Consider the following 15,777-nt stretch of genomic DNA (forward strand, 5'->3'; position numbering starts at 1 on the left):
AAACAAGGGGGTATACTGCCCCTTTAAAAAAAAAATCTAAGGGGGTAATTTACTAATCTCCAAATGCCAAAAACACGAAATTCTTGTTTTTTTAGTATAGGATCCAATTTTTTTTGTGAAAAAGTCTGAATCAGAAAATCCGGCATCTCAGACCTGTCGAGATTGCATATAAGTCAAAGGGAGACTTCCCAATGATTTTTGACGTGCGTTGGGTTTTGTGCAATACCCCAAAATTTTCAGGCAAAAAGCATAAGAAATCTGAGCTTTTGGGTGAAAAACCCGAAAAAATTTCGAAAATAGGGTGGAATTTCCGAAAAGTTTGTAAAATTCCTATATTTTGCTATTTTTTTTCAGATTTTTACCCGCAATTTTTTTTAATAATAAATCAAAAAAAACCTGTGCAAATTTTGTTTTTTTCAGAAAAAATTTAGATAGATTCAGACTTTGATAAATAACCCCCTAAATGTTTGATTACAATCCAGGCTGTACAGGAAAACATTTGCTTTGTATTTTTATCACATAACTCTCTGGGTTTTAATTTACAAACACTGGTCAATTTTGTACCGATGCAGCAATTCATTTGCCAACAGTTGATTTTGTTTACTAATTGGCAGAAGACTGTTCAAAGCTATTTGCTGATTGGTTTCTACGGGTCACGGCCATGGTGCAAAATTGACCAATGTTAAAAAAATTAGAATTACTGAAGTCTAATATACTTTCTGTTTGGCAACAGGGTTGGTGTATTATACTGCATCTTTATACCGCATCTTTTCTTTCCTCTTGCATCTCACATTTTTTTTTACAGTTAATTTGGATCTGCAGTGAGCACTTTGGTTTTAAGCCATTGCTTAAAATGTAAAGACATTTCTAATTAATTCTTGGCATCCATTTGGCGCCTTTCTCAGAGTAACCATTTTAAGAGCTTATTATTTTCTTAGGAAGCTTCATTCGCAGGCTCGCAGCTCATCTTTTCTGTGCAGCTGTAAATTCAAGGCTGAGGTATATACACTCTCTAAGAGGCTTTTTTTATAACACAAATCAAAGTAATTTGGTTATTCTTCAACAAAAAATCTGTGACAGGCTTGTGACATTTAATAAAGAAAGGTTTTGTCTCTTTACTGAGGTTAGATTGTTATAATCAGACAGCAATCTTTTTCCTATCTTGTCCTGTATAGGACAGAAAATTCTCATGAGAAAGGTCAGGGATTACATGCAACAGATTAACATTTTGCATCCTCTTCAATCTCTTATTTCCAATGTTGTTAAACCCCATTAAGTCCCAGGCTGCCCTCAATATAATTTCTCTTGCATGACCTTCTTGGAATTGAAATTGAAATTCTCTTTACAAACAAGCACAGGTAACATTAAATTAGCGAATGACAATTACAAACATTTTTGTGTTATAGAAAGAAATATAAAAGAAACATTCAAAATCTGGCAGAAAAAAACAACTTTTTGTCCCATCTGTTTGAAAAATCTGAAAAGAGTTGGTGAAAAATACAATTCTGTCTATCTTTTTGCCAAACCCATCTGCCCGTAGTTATACCTGAACCTCTTAGATTTCCGTGAGGGGAAAATGGGAAGATGGGGAGAATATGGTATATTCCTTTCAAACAGTAGCGTTACAAGATATTTTTATTTTTTAAACTACAGTATGACTAATACTTCAATTTATCTTCAGTACTTTAAAGCACATTGAGCATGTGCGAGCCGAAGGCACTAGCGAGCAGATCAGCCAATAAAGGAAGCTAGGGAGATATTTATGTCACCATTCTGCTTAAGAGTAGTGATGGGCGAATTTATTCGCCAGGCACGAACTCGCGGCGAATTTGCGCGATTCGCCGGCAGCTAATTTTTTTTTCTAAAAAACAGACGCTGGCGTCAAAAACGGGCGCCGGCATCGGAAAAACGGGCGCCGGCGTAAAAAACGAGACATTTTTCGGCGAAATGGCGCAAATTTGCCCATCACTACTTAAGAGATGGGATAACCGGTAGCTCAATCTCACACAGACACCATGCTTCTCTTGCTTCAAGAAGACAAAACTTTATTAACACTTTAGCAAACAAAGATCATGTCACATGACACTGTATCCGATAATTATGGGATTTGTATGAGAGCACACCCATTAATACATATCTTAGCAACTCATATAAGCAAGTATACATTTACATTATCATTAATTGATTTTTAAATATGCACTATTATTATTCTTAAAGTTATGAGCCAAAAATATGTGAATATTTAAAACTACACTAGTGATGGGCGAATTTATTCGCCAGGCGCGAATTCGCCGGCGTCAAAAAATTTTTTTTTCGAAAAACGGACGCCAGCATCAAAAACGGGCGCCGGCGCCAAAAACGGGCGCCGGCGTCGGAAAAACGGGCGCCGGCATCAAAAACGGGCGCCGGCGTCAAAAACGAGACGCCGGCGCCGTTTCGCGAATTTTTCGCCGTTTCGCGAATTTCGCGCGAAATTCGCGAATTTTTCGTCGAAGCGAAACGGCGCAAATTCGCCCATCACTAAACTACACCCATCATTGACACAGGTGCCACTACATCATCGGATTTTAGTGGTATTATAGGTTATGAAACTATGGGTAAACTCACAAACTCTAAAACCACAATTGTCTTTGAATTTAGTAAGAACGAAAAAAGCACTGAATGTTGCACTAAAAATATAAAAACCTCTAAAAATGTTAGTTGTTTGGACAATTCACCAAAAAAATTGCCATAAATATGCGAATATTTAAACTATACCCATGATTGACACAGGTGCCACTACATCATACAAAGTCATCACTTTTGTTCTTCCTAATTCTATGTACAAAATAAAATCTATACAAAATTGGTTTCCAGAGATGGAAGTAGAACAACTTCACTGATTTTGCGCAAAGCCCTCACCTCAAATGACTGAGAACCTGTTGGATGGATTAGAATACTGACTGTGAGCCATTCAGTGCCCAACTTTTTTATGGATGAAAATCCCCCAAACAACAATCAAACATGTGGGGGCCCATTTACTTAGCTCGAGTGAAGGAATAGAATAAAAAAATACTTCGAATTTCGAATGTTTTTTTTTGGCTACTTCGACCATCGAATTGGCTACTTCGACCTTCGACTACTTCAAACGATTCGAATTAAAAATCATTCAACTATTTGACCATTTGATAGTCGAAGTACCATCTTTTTAAAAAAAACTTTGACCCCCTAGTTCGCCACCTAAAACCTACCGAGGTGCCATGTTAGCCTATGGGGAAGGTCCCCATATGCTTTGTAACAATTTGTAGGTCGAAGAAATATCATTCGATCAATGGATTAAAATATTAGAAGTCAAAGGATTTATATTCGGCAGTCGAACATCGAGGGTTAATTAACCCTTGATATTCAACCCTATGTAAATCTGCCCCGTGGAGGTTTATTTATTAAAGGTCGGATTTTAGTGGTTTTATAGGTTTTGAAACCTCAATTGTCTTTGAATTTAGTAAGAACAGGAAAAAAAGCACTGAATGCTGCACTAAAAATATGAATACCTCAAAAACCTCTAAACATTTTAGTTTTTTGGACTATTCCTAGGGAAAAAAAATCTCAAAACCTCTAAAATTCCCAATTGATTTAAAGTGGTCAAATTAGATCAGCGCAGCTATAGGACCTCAACAGCTTTTATTTGGAAAAGTTTTGGCTTAAAGGTTTTCTTGATTTTTTTCACTATTTGCCTTTTTCCTGACTCTTATAGCTCATCGCTGACCTCATCAAAAAAACAAAAAAAACAAATGCTCTATAAGGCTACAAATGTATTGTTATTCTTACTTTTTATTACTCATCTTTCTGTTCAGGCAGTCTCCACTTTTTATTCTAGTCTCCCAATCAAATCAAAGCATGGTTGCTAGGGTAAGTGAGGGGATCCAGCCCTACCTCCCTATACTAAGGGGGTTATTTAATAAAGTCTGAATGCCAAAAACTCAAAAAAATTTAGTTTTTTTAATATAAAATCCAAATTTTAAGTGAAAAAAAAATTAGAATTTTTCATGATTTATTATACCCCTTGGATGGAAAAAGTCAGAATTAAAAAATCCATCAGCCAAGGTTGTAGATAAGTCAATGAGAGAAGTCCCTAAGATATCCTGAATTGTGCTGGGTTTTGTGCGACAAGCCAAAGATTTCGTGGTTTTCAGTCAAAAATATGAAAAAAACTTAGTTTTCGAGTGGAATATCTGAAAAATTCATACAATCCAAATTTTTCACAATTTTTTTAAAGTTTTTTCCCAAACAGGAAATTTTCAGGAGAATGTATTGATAAATAAGGGGAAATAACCCTATGGGGAATATATAGTATATTTCAGAAAATAATGAGACCTTTTGGATTTTGATAAATAACCCCCTAATTAACCACAAATAATAAAAAATTAAAACCCATTAGTCTCAGAATATTACTCTCTACATCATACTGAATGTTAATTCAAAGATTAAAAAGCCCTTTAAGTCTGCTAGAAATCATTTAAACTTTAACTAAACATAAATATTAAATAACTGCAGAGGACTGTCTTGCCACCAATAAGGATTCATGCAGCCCATCAAGTACAAGTTACTGTTTAATTATTACAGAGAAAAAGGAAATTGCTACCTTCCTATAATTCACAATTTTCTGGATAACAAGATTTCAGATAATTGATCCCATATCAGAATCAATACGGAATAGAGTACGATTTTAGACAATGTGGTATCAACATAGCTATAGCTATATAGTGTAAGCACAGGTATATGTTTACTAGCCAAGATTCCGCCTTTTTCAGCAGGATTCGGATTCGGCCAAATCCTTCTGCCTGGCCGAACTGAATCCTATCCTAATTTGCATATGCAAATTAGGGGTGGGGAGGAAAATTGCGTGACTTTTTGTCAGAAAACAAGGAAGTAAAAAATATTTTCCCCTTTCCATCCCTATTTTGCATATGCAAATTAGGGTTCGGATTCGATTTGGTATTCAGCCGAATCCTTCTGCCTGGCCGAACTGAATCCTATCCTAATTTGCATATGCAAATTAGGGGTGGGGAGGAAAATTGTGTGACTTTTTGTCAGAAAACAAGGAAGTAAAAAATATTTTCCCCTTCCCACCCCTATTTTGCATATGCAAATTAGGGTTCGGATTCGATTTGGTATTCAGCCGAATCTTTTGCAAAGGATTAGGGGGTTCGGCCGAATCCAAAAAAGTAGATTCGGTGCATCCCTAATGTTTACCAAGGGACAAGGTTTTAATGCTTTATAAGAAGCATTGCAACTGCTCAGAGTTTACTAACTCCATCACACATTCATTAGTATAGAAAGCCACACATCTGCCAACATGTCCTATCTGATGAATGGCTTTTATTGTATTTTTAATGTATTTAGTGTTTGTAACTAGTGACGGGCAAAATTATTTGCCAGGCGCAAATTTCCTCGTTTCTCCACCGGCGAATAAATTCACGAAATTGCTGCAAAAATTTCCCGGCGGAAAAATATATTTTGACGCTCATGACTATTCTGATGCTGGCGACAATTCCGACGCCGTCGACAATTAAAAGCGCCGGCGTCAGAATAGTCACAAGTGTCAAATATATTTTGACACTGGCATCAAAATTCGCGTTTGGCAAACTTTTCGCAAATTTCGCGGGAAATTCGCGAATTTTTCGACGAAGCAAAACGGAAGAAATTCGCCCATCACTATTTGGAACATTCCTTCCAAGACATTAAAAAGAATGAAAAAGCAACAACAGCTCCCCAACACTTTTCATGACAAGGTAATTTACACATTAACCATAGACTCCAAAGAAGTAATACCACTCTACTAACATTGTAAGCAACATAGAAGAAGTCTGCAGCAATCATTTAAATACCTCTAAGGGCTCTTACTCATGAGCGTTTTTACCTGCGCTCCCCTGCGCTCCCCTGGGTTCCATTTTTTGGAGTTCAGCCGCAGGGGAGCGCAGGAATAGACGCATTTCATTATTTCAAATGGGGCTGTACTCACACAGGCGCATGTAGGCGCCGAACGCAGGAAAAATGCAGCATGTTGTGTCTCAACCTGCGTTCAGCGCCTACATGCACCTGTGTGAGTACAGCCCCATTTGAAATAATGAAATGCGTCTATTCCTGCGCTCCCCTGCGGCTGAATGCCGAAAAACGGAACGCAGGGGAGCGCAGGTAAAAACGCTCATGAGTAAGAGCCCTAAGGCACTGGATTCCAAATCCTTATACCAGTACCCATTGGTACAGGTATTTATCTTCTTTTTAAATACGCAATAAGTAAAACAGGATTAATGCTTGTCATGGTGTATTGTGACTTTAAGCATTAAACAAACAATTCCCGGACAAAACATGATTATTAATAAGTTCCTTTGTGTTTAGTAATGATATATTATGAAAATTGATGGGCCATAGCAAATCTTACATTACTTAATCTTAAATTACATACATCCAATTACAATGGGAAAATTCACTATGCTGCCATTTTGCCTATAAACATTAGAATTCTTTCCTCTCCAGGGTACTCCATGTAACTTTCCAAATTAACTCTTTTAACGGGTGAAGCATTTCTTCTACAGAATTGCTTAGCAACTAGCTGGAATATAAAAGCCTTTCAATAAGCCACTTTGCCATTTTGTTTATGTGGGTTTATGGGGTCTTTTTAAAGTTTTTTTTTATACATTTATTTTAAATGTACTAAAATACTTTTTCTTCAATATCGTTTTTTTCAAAAAATTTAAAAATTATTAACACAATTAATATTTTTATTTATAGTAGTTTTTATACTTTTCAAAACAATTTTGTATTTTTCTGCATTCGTACTATAAGCGATGATGAGTGAATTTTTTTTGCCTGGAACAGATTTGCTCTGAAATTATTTTCTGCGAGTGAAAACAAATTTTCACGAATCTGAGCTAGAATTTTGCCATGCATCTTGTTTTGCCAGGAAAAAAAATATACTTTTTCTGCGCAGGAAAAAATGTTCAATGGTTAGGAATTCATTTTTTTTTTTTCATAAATAGTTTTTTGAGTTTACAAAATTTGTGGGTTTTTCTTTCTCTAAAATATGAAACATTTTATATTTAAGTGTAAAAACCACATAAACCTCTGATGTCAAAGCTGTCGAAGTCCCATAGAAGTCAATAGAAGCTGCACTGATCCTATTGGAACAGCTTTAATCAGTTCGAACTTTTAGAGGTTTTTTAGAAAAATGTATTTCTCTAGTAATTATCCTAAAATTTTCAAATTTCTAGAGGTTTTAGAAATTTTTATATTTTTTCAGGATTTATTTTTCTGTTTATACTTTTTATAGTTGGATATTTTAATAAATGCAATGGCATTTGTAGTTTCAGAGGAATAGAGTTTAATCATAGTTTCAAAAATATTTAAAACCTTTCAAAATCGACCTTTAATAAATAGGCCTCCATGAGTTCAAAGCAATTAGCAAGACAAAAGATAATCGTTGACTACAATGTATTTGACACAAAAAAAAAGATTTTAAAATGCAAAAAACATGGGAAAATGCCATTGCAATCACTATATTATTTAGGATTATAGTTAACTAGTTTATCATAGTAATATGTCTTTCTGTGTAGCTCAGCTTTGTTTAACTTTATAACATGCAGGAATACTCTCCAAATTCTTAAAGCCCTGTACTCTCTCTTCTGCTAAAAAATCATTTAGGCTTCAAGTACAATACAATAAACAATACACGATTTTATTACAGAAAAAAAAGGAAATCGTGTTTAAAATGTGAATAATTTGATTAAGACTAAGTTTATTTGAGATGACCTTCCTTAATTCAGAGCTTTTTAGATAACATGGATACTAATGTAAAGTGGGAACCAGTGACTGGTATGCTCTCAGCACGGGCACCACGTAGTAATTAGACATGACACACTTGATACAATAAACCAAGACACACTTTTATTGAACAGCCAGTTCACATGGCAGACCAGAGCCAACTGACCACCTTTCAGTTACACAAGTTACACTCTACCGAGGATCCTGTCTCATCATCACTGTCTCCCACACAGAGGGGCACATTTACCTAGGGTTGAATACTGAGGGTTAATTAACCCTCCATATTTGACCGTCAAAGTAAAATCCTTCAAATATCGAAGTCAAAGGATTTTGCGATATTCCTACGATCGAACGATAGAAGGGATTTAATCCATCGATCAAAGGATATTCCTTCGATCAGGAAATTGTTAGGAAGCCTATGGGGACCTTTTCCATAGGCTAACATTGGCCTCGGTAGGTTTTAAGTGGCGAACTAGGGGGTCGAAGAATTTTTTAAAGAGACAGTACTTCGACTATCGAATGGTCCAATAGTCAAACGATTTTTAGTTCGAAGTAGCCCATTCGATGGTCGAAGTAGCCACATTCGACCATTCAAAATTCAAACAATTTTTCCTCTATTCCTTCACTCAAACTAAGTAAATGGGCCCCAGAGTGTTTATTCCCTGAAGCCTTCAGGACCCATATTATGTGAAAGGGCACTGGCCATTGAGGAGACCTCCTCTTTGCATAGATTATTCCCCTGCTAATCTCTGATGTCCAGGGTGGCCCAAGCTTCTATTCTATTACCACAGCTGACCCAGGCAGGGCCACCATCAGAAATTGCAGGGCCCCATACGAACAAATTTCCTGGCCCCCATGGGTTGCGCCCACCACAAGCCCCACCTACAGGGCCACCCCCCACTACAAAAAAAAAAACATTGGTGGCTGTGGTTCCCACATGTTAATAAAAAATAGTGGTGGTCAGGGCCCCCCCATTGAAAAAACATTTGTGGTCAGGGCCCCCCATTAAAAAATATTGGTGGCTAGGACCCCACATGGAAAAAAAATGGTGGCCAGGGCCCCTCCCCCCACGTTATAAGAAAGTTTGTGTCCAGGGCCCCCCTTAAACGTTCATGTAAAAAAACTTGCCCCCCCCCGCAGTTTAAAAAAAATTGGTGCCCAGGGCCCCACCACACAACAGGGACCACAAAGGGTTACTTTTAGAGGGGCCCTGCCATGTTGCACTTATTTCATTAGTGTGGCCCACCTGCTGTAAGTGAGCTGCCAACTACAGAAGGGAGGAGGGGGCACATGTGGCTGCATCTTCTTCCCATGGCAGCATTTTCTTCCCTTATTGGTCACAGAATTCAGAAGTCCTGGTAAAGCTGCATGGTGATTGGTAAGCTGGAGGAGAAGTTCAAACCTCAGCTATGCAATCCCTTAGCAGCTCAACCGGGACTTAAACTCAGTGACCAATAAAGGGAAGTAATGGACAGAAGATACCTCCCCTTGTGCTCCCGCCCTGCCTTCCCGAAGTCAGCAGCTCTCAGAAAGCAGGGGGGCCCAGCTAATCAAGAAAGTGCGGCGTGGCTGGACCCCCCTTACCCTCGGGCCCCCTACAACTCTCCCCCCTTTCCCCCCCTGATGACTGCCCTGGGCCCAGGTTCTTTACCCTAAAACTCACTTTTCATAGGGACTCAGGCTGCCTTTCCTACCTAACTACCTTTTGCTCTTAGCATGAGTTAATACCAATCTGGGATGTCCTAGCAAGGAACAGGTACTCAACTGCCATAACTCAGCCCAACTCCCTAAGATTAACTTTGTCAGTGACCAATCAGATCTTGAAACATGACCTATGGTCAGATGAATTGAATGGATTATGTTTTAGTCAGAGAGCTCTTGGTGTTCAAGATTTATCAAGGGTCGAATTTCGAATTTGAAAAATGTCGAAATTCGAATTCAAAAAGACCAACCGAAATTAAATCACAGGTTTTTTTTTTGGCTGAATAGGTCAGTTTTCGATTGAATAGGTCTGTTTTCGATCGAATTTGAATCGTATGAATTGAAGTAATAGTGCATTCTAATCGCACGTTTCACAAAAAAAACTTTGATTTTTCAAAGTCCACCAATTGACTCCAAATAGGTTCTAGGAGGTTTCCTATAGGCTAAAACAGCTATTTGGCAGGGTTTATATGGTGAATGGTCGAAGAGACAGTACATGATAAATGTCAAAATTTGCATTTTCAAATTTTTTCCAAATTCAAAACAAATTTGGACTATTCCCTAGTCCAAGTACACAAAAATTAGCTCAAATTTTTTTTTTTTCTAATTAGAATCTTCACTTCGACCTTTGATAAATCTGCCCCAAAATTTGGAAATATATTTTACCAAAGGAGAGTATGCCATTTTTGTAAGACTGCTCGACTTTCCAGTGCCTTGTGTTACCAGAACTCCCTGGCACATATGTGGGGTACACCTCCTCCACCTTCCCTATGCAGTGCAGACAAATTCAGGCAGTAAGTTGCTTACAGCATTTCATGTTCTATTCTAAGGTGTAGATATTTGCACCTCAAGATGCAACACACAAGGTAAAGTGGAAACTGCAACCAAAGGCACTTTGTATTCTTTTGAATTTACACCTTTCTCCTTGTTTTGTAAATAAGACCAAATACATTTTACAATAATAACTTCAGTTCCTTTTAAATTATATGTTTGAATATTCAGTACATGATATGATATAAATAAAAGATGACAACTATTTTCTCCATTGTTATTTATAATGACTTAGGGGAGTAACAAACTGCAATATTCATTTTAAATTGCAGACAATCAATTAAATTACTTTCGCTGAATTGTCCTTGAATGTACTACACAAAAAAGTAGCATGCATTTCAATTAGTTTAAAGAGTAAGCAAAACTATTTTAAGGACTGTTTTTGTAAAAACAAACTTAAATCTTAAACGTGAATTTAACTTGTTAAATCGCATTCAGCCCTTTGACTTGCAAAGCAAATTCCATGGCCTGTCTCCATAACAACAGAGATTCTTCTGTCAGAGAACTGTCATGTAAGGATAATAATCAGATTGCATGGACACTAGTTGGATACTGCTTGCTTACCCCATACTGCTTTGATTGTTTTCCTCTTGCATTTTCTGAACAGAAAACTGCCACTTTGCTTTCAATAACATGAATTGGATTTCAGTTCACATGTATACTATTATTATCATAATCCTTTAGAAAAGACAAACACTATTCTGCATGATTCACACACTTAGAAAAGAAAAAAATACTTTCACAGCAAGGCATTTCAAGTCTACAATCATTCACTTATTTTTCAACAAAAAAAAGAAATACATTTTAAATGACTTTAGATTTTATATATAAAAAAAGGTGGTTAAAAAAAAAAAATATATATATATATAAAATAAAGCAGAACACACTCAACTCACATATATATAAGAAGTATCCTTGCGATTCGAAACATGTTGTGTTAAATAAAAAACTTTGCAGCAGAGTCTGCGTACCGTGTGCTCCATCCTACACCTCATCGTTTAATATATATATATATATGTATTATATAGTCCAATAGCAGAAAGCACTCATGGCAATGATTGTATAACAACGTGGAAAAAAATTCACAGGGGATCGTCATCAGGATAGGATATATATACAGTAGAACCACCATTTTACATTTTTCTGGGGACCAGAAAGAAATGGTGTAAAATCCAGGAGAATGTAAATTCAGGGAAATGTATTATGCATAATATAAATGTGGGAACATAAAACAACAATGTAAAATGAGGGGAACTTAAAATCAGGGGATGTAAAATTGAGGTTCCACTGTATGTAAAAAATGTTTTCATTAGCTGCCACGCAGTGTCCTTCAGGATTTTGTTTCTGCTTGGATGCAGGTGAATGTAGGAACTGGACTAAAATAGTACCTTACCTGTTACTAATAAAGACATTTTTGTGTTTGTAAATTAAAGACCCGGGAGTGCAGTGTATTATATTGGACTTAATTTACAAAAAACAGGTAAAATATCAAATAGACAAGACATAGTACCGCACTCAACAGGTCAAACAAAGGTTTGGTCACCAGCAAGGAACCTTCTCAGAGGACAATCATTGTTGGTCCATGAAATGCTGTAAATTATGATTATTATTATTAATAATAATAATAATAATAATAATAATAATAATAATAATAATAATAATAATAACAATAACAATAATAATAATAATAATAATAATAATAATAAATAATAATAATAATAATAATAATAATAATAATAATAATACAAATAATAATAATGTTAGGCCTGCTATTCATGGAAAGAAAATGCTCTTGCATAGAGGTAAGTCTGGCATCATGAAACTCTGCTAACTTTCATGCCTGTGTCATAAGCTTGAGCAGGGTAACTGATTGCTTCTACATTTTTCTATATGAAGTATAGGCTCAGCAGAACAAAGTATATCTGCTTGTGAATAATGAACAATTCTATTGGCTCCTTTTTCCTACCAGTAGCATTTCCCACATGGCTAGCTGAAAAAGTGACACATGAACAAGCCAAATGGATCACATTTGTTATACTGTAAGTTCTTTTTCACATGTTACTGGGAAGACAAGTTATTTGTTACAAATACTATTTTATATGTGGGAAATCACATATAAATATTTATATCTCGTATGTGGCAGTTCAGATAATTGTATATTGTATACCTGGACATTTCATCAATTTTATTCTGTTGGCGCCAATAGAGATTTCATTGTACTGTTTTTCATGTGCTGTATTTATACCTAAATTAAAAGTAAATGTATTATTAAAGGTGCTCTTTCCCTTAAATTAGTAGTTAACAATCGAATTTTAGAACTGATTTCCAAATCATTTTGTGATCCTTCATTTGTATACTGAGTTGCTTGCATTGGAAGTTTCATATATCTAGGCAGTGTTTGCAAATGTGAATATGATTTTAAAGCCTTTGGAAGATAGTATTCTTTAATTACAGTCAATATTTCCAGCTGTACTACTAGATAGATGATGGATAGATTACAAAAACATTTTATATGGCTGGTCATTAAAACTTGATAATCAATTTTAAATTTTAATTTATACATACCATCCTCTGTTGGCACATAAATATTTAAATACAGACAGTCTTCATTCTGATCTTGCACATATGAAACAACGGTATCCAAATTGGCAGTAAACCATATTGGCAGCATATCGTTCAGCAAAGATCTTTCATCCAGAAACTGGGGGCAAACTGGAGCAAACTGAGTTGCATTCTTAATACCAGTCCAGGATGAGGGGGGCTCTGGAGGTTGAAAGCGTCTCTCTCCAGTTGGTGGTGAGGCATAGGGCACTCCCAAATATTGCTCGACAGGGCCAAGAATCTCAATGGGTAATGGTGTTCTTGTGCCTCGTATTTTCCCATAGTTTGTAGGTACAATTGGATACTGTGCTTGGCAGTCGATTATTGTAAATCGTACAGCAAGTGCCGCTATCCATAGTAGCAAGTTTGAATTTACCACAACACAGACTGGAGTGAAGATCAAAGGCAACCATAATAATCCGCTTGGTCTCGACATTGTTTACATCAACATCAGCAAAGGTTTTATCTCCCACGCTGAGAGTACAAAGGCAAATAAAAAAGAAATCAGGTGGAGTAAAAATAATCCATATAATAAATAAAGGACAACAATTATTGCCTCCTTTGTGCAGTCGTCATCTGTGAGAACCAACCTACAGATGAAGTAAAGCCCATTCCACAATAACAAAGGGAATTTTTATGTGAATATTCCAAAGATCTTCAGGTCTTGTTGGTTTTTCCACCATTTCATCAATTTTAGTTCATATTGTTTTTTTTTGGTAACCTGCAAATGAAAAAATAAATGTGCATTTAGTACATTCAGGTAATCTCACTTTTATGCAAAACATTTTAAACACTAAAAGAGATAAAATAAAAGTGAAAATTGAAAAAATAAAACATATGTAGCAGTATTTATTGACTGCTTCCTTTCGTGAATTGGAATTCAACCCAGAGTATTTAAGAGGTGAGTAGTCTCAAAGTAACATTTATATTAATACACCTGCATGATTTTCAATGTGTCTTTTAAAATTTGTATTCATTTCTATTTTCATGTGTCTGTATCCCCTAAACTTTGTTTAGCTTTTGAGTAGGGATGGGTGAATTTGACCCATTTCGTTTTGCCAAAAATTCGCCGCCGACGAAATGTCGCCGACGCCTATTAAAGTCTATGGGCGTCAAAAAAACTTTTGTGCGTCTTTTTTTTTTTGACAACTCTATATAAGGCTATGGGCGTCATTTTTGCGGGGAAACAAGGTGAAAAAATTCACCCATCCCTACTTTTGAGCTGTTGAGTTTTAACATTTCTCCAGGTAATTAAGAAAATACCGTTTTAATATAGAACTGTACTAGAGCAAAAACAAAGGAAGTGTGCGGGGGGTTGAATGTACAATTTTAAGTTCAGCTGGGGCCCCTTTAATTGGCTGCAGAAACAGATGCAGTATCAATCTAAGGGGTCATTTATGTACACTGTACTGTATGTACTTTCTTTAGATTTAGAAGTAAAAAAACACACAAAAGTCTATAAATATAGAAGCTGTGTTGATCATATTGGACTGCTTTAAATCAATTTGGACTTTTAGAGGTTTTCAGATTTTTTCTCCACATATGTTTTTTAGTGCATCATTCAGCACTTTTATTCACCCATACTTTGTTTATTTAATAAATGAGCCTGCACATCATGACCAGGGCAGCATCAGGTCAGTCTCTAGAAATTATCCAAAATAACCACTCTTTTCACCTGGAAAACTCCACTGTGTTGGCAAAACAAAAGAGGAATTGCAACTCCCAATTACTTATACTATCTCTCCACCATTTATCCTTCAATCAAGGTTTCCACTTTCTTAACCCACTGGTTTTCCATTCTGCATTGTTTAAAAAACTCTGCCACTTAAAAAGTGAAGGAAGATTTACTCTTCATCCAGTTGTCAGATGGATAAAACGTATTTTCTTTAAATCATTTTTTATATTAAAAGTGAAACAATGCATTTTGAAGATGGATTAAGACAATATTAACATTTACCCCCCACATATTTAATTACTACAGATGTGCCATTTTGTGGAAAAAAGTAATCTAGTCATACTTAATTTTTATTTGCTGAGCTCTCTGCAGCTACATTTTAAACTACATTACTGTGCTGTCTACCTTAATTAGTCTACCTTAATAATAGAGATCCTTAATAATATTCATTTTGCTAAATTCCCACTAACTCTCCAGCACTAAATTAGAAAAACATTTTTAAAATAACACTTTTACCCATACTATATAAATGTGGCAAACTTTACTGAATATCAATCCTGAAAGCATGCCAAACTGGCACTACTCAATCCCCTGAATTCAGAGCATGTTAGTGTTTTTTTGTAACACGCCAATGATAACGACTTGAGTGGTCCATTTTTTAAAATTTGAATTTGTATAGTTTTTATGGGTTTTTGAAACCATGGAAAAAATGTTTTTCCCTAAAACCACTAATGCAATTGAAATGATTAAAACATCTGAATAGGCCGTTTATCAAGCCCTTTATATACCTTGGAACTCGTGAGATTGTAGACATGAGATGACATTCACTAGGCTTGCTAAAGAGCCCAGGGGGGCCTAAAATGTTTCACTTTGTACATGTGTGCATGGGCTAAATAAATACACTTTTTATTAAGCAAGTCCATGTTCGATACCAAATTGAGATTTGTTTCACAATTCAGGCTTCAGATATTGCAGCAATGTCATCAGTCTCCAATAATCTACATCTTTCATGGCACATAAGCATTAACATACAAATTTATTATAACGCAAACAGAACTGACATCACATTCGAACTGCCCCCTGGCAGATTAACCCTTTCAGGAAACAACCCACTAACAGATTAATGTAACAGAATAATTAATTTTCTTTACTTTTTAAGGTTGTGCAAA

The 15,777-nt window shown here is 35.9% G+C and overlaps 1 protein-coding gene across 2 annotated transcripts in view; it reads right to left on the reverse strand.

Annotated features, from left to right (window-relative positions):
- The window catches only part of LOC108709161 (neuroligin-4, X-linked), a 164,113-nt gene that overhangs the window by 96,793 nt on the left and 51,543 nt on the right, over window positions 1-15,777 (reverse strand). For both annotated transcript variants that reach the window (XM_018248768.2, XM_041583311.1), the window contains exon 2: window positions 12,898-13,654. In XM_018248768.2, coding sequence (XP_018104257.1) covers window positions 12,898-13,369 — 472 coding nt within the window. In that variant the 5' untranslated portion in view covers window positions 13,370-13,654. The remainder of the gene's footprint in view (window positions 1-12,897; window positions 13,655-15,777) is intronic.

This window comes from Xenopus laevis, chromosome 2S (genome assembly GCF_017654675.1).
Source record: "Xenopus laevis strain J_2021 chromosome 2S, Xenopus_laevis_v10.1, whole genome shotgun sequence".
In the NCBI taxonomy this organism is placed as follows: domain Eukaryota; kingdom Metazoa; phylum Chordata; class Amphibia; order Anura; family Pipidae; genus Xenopus; species Xenopus laevis.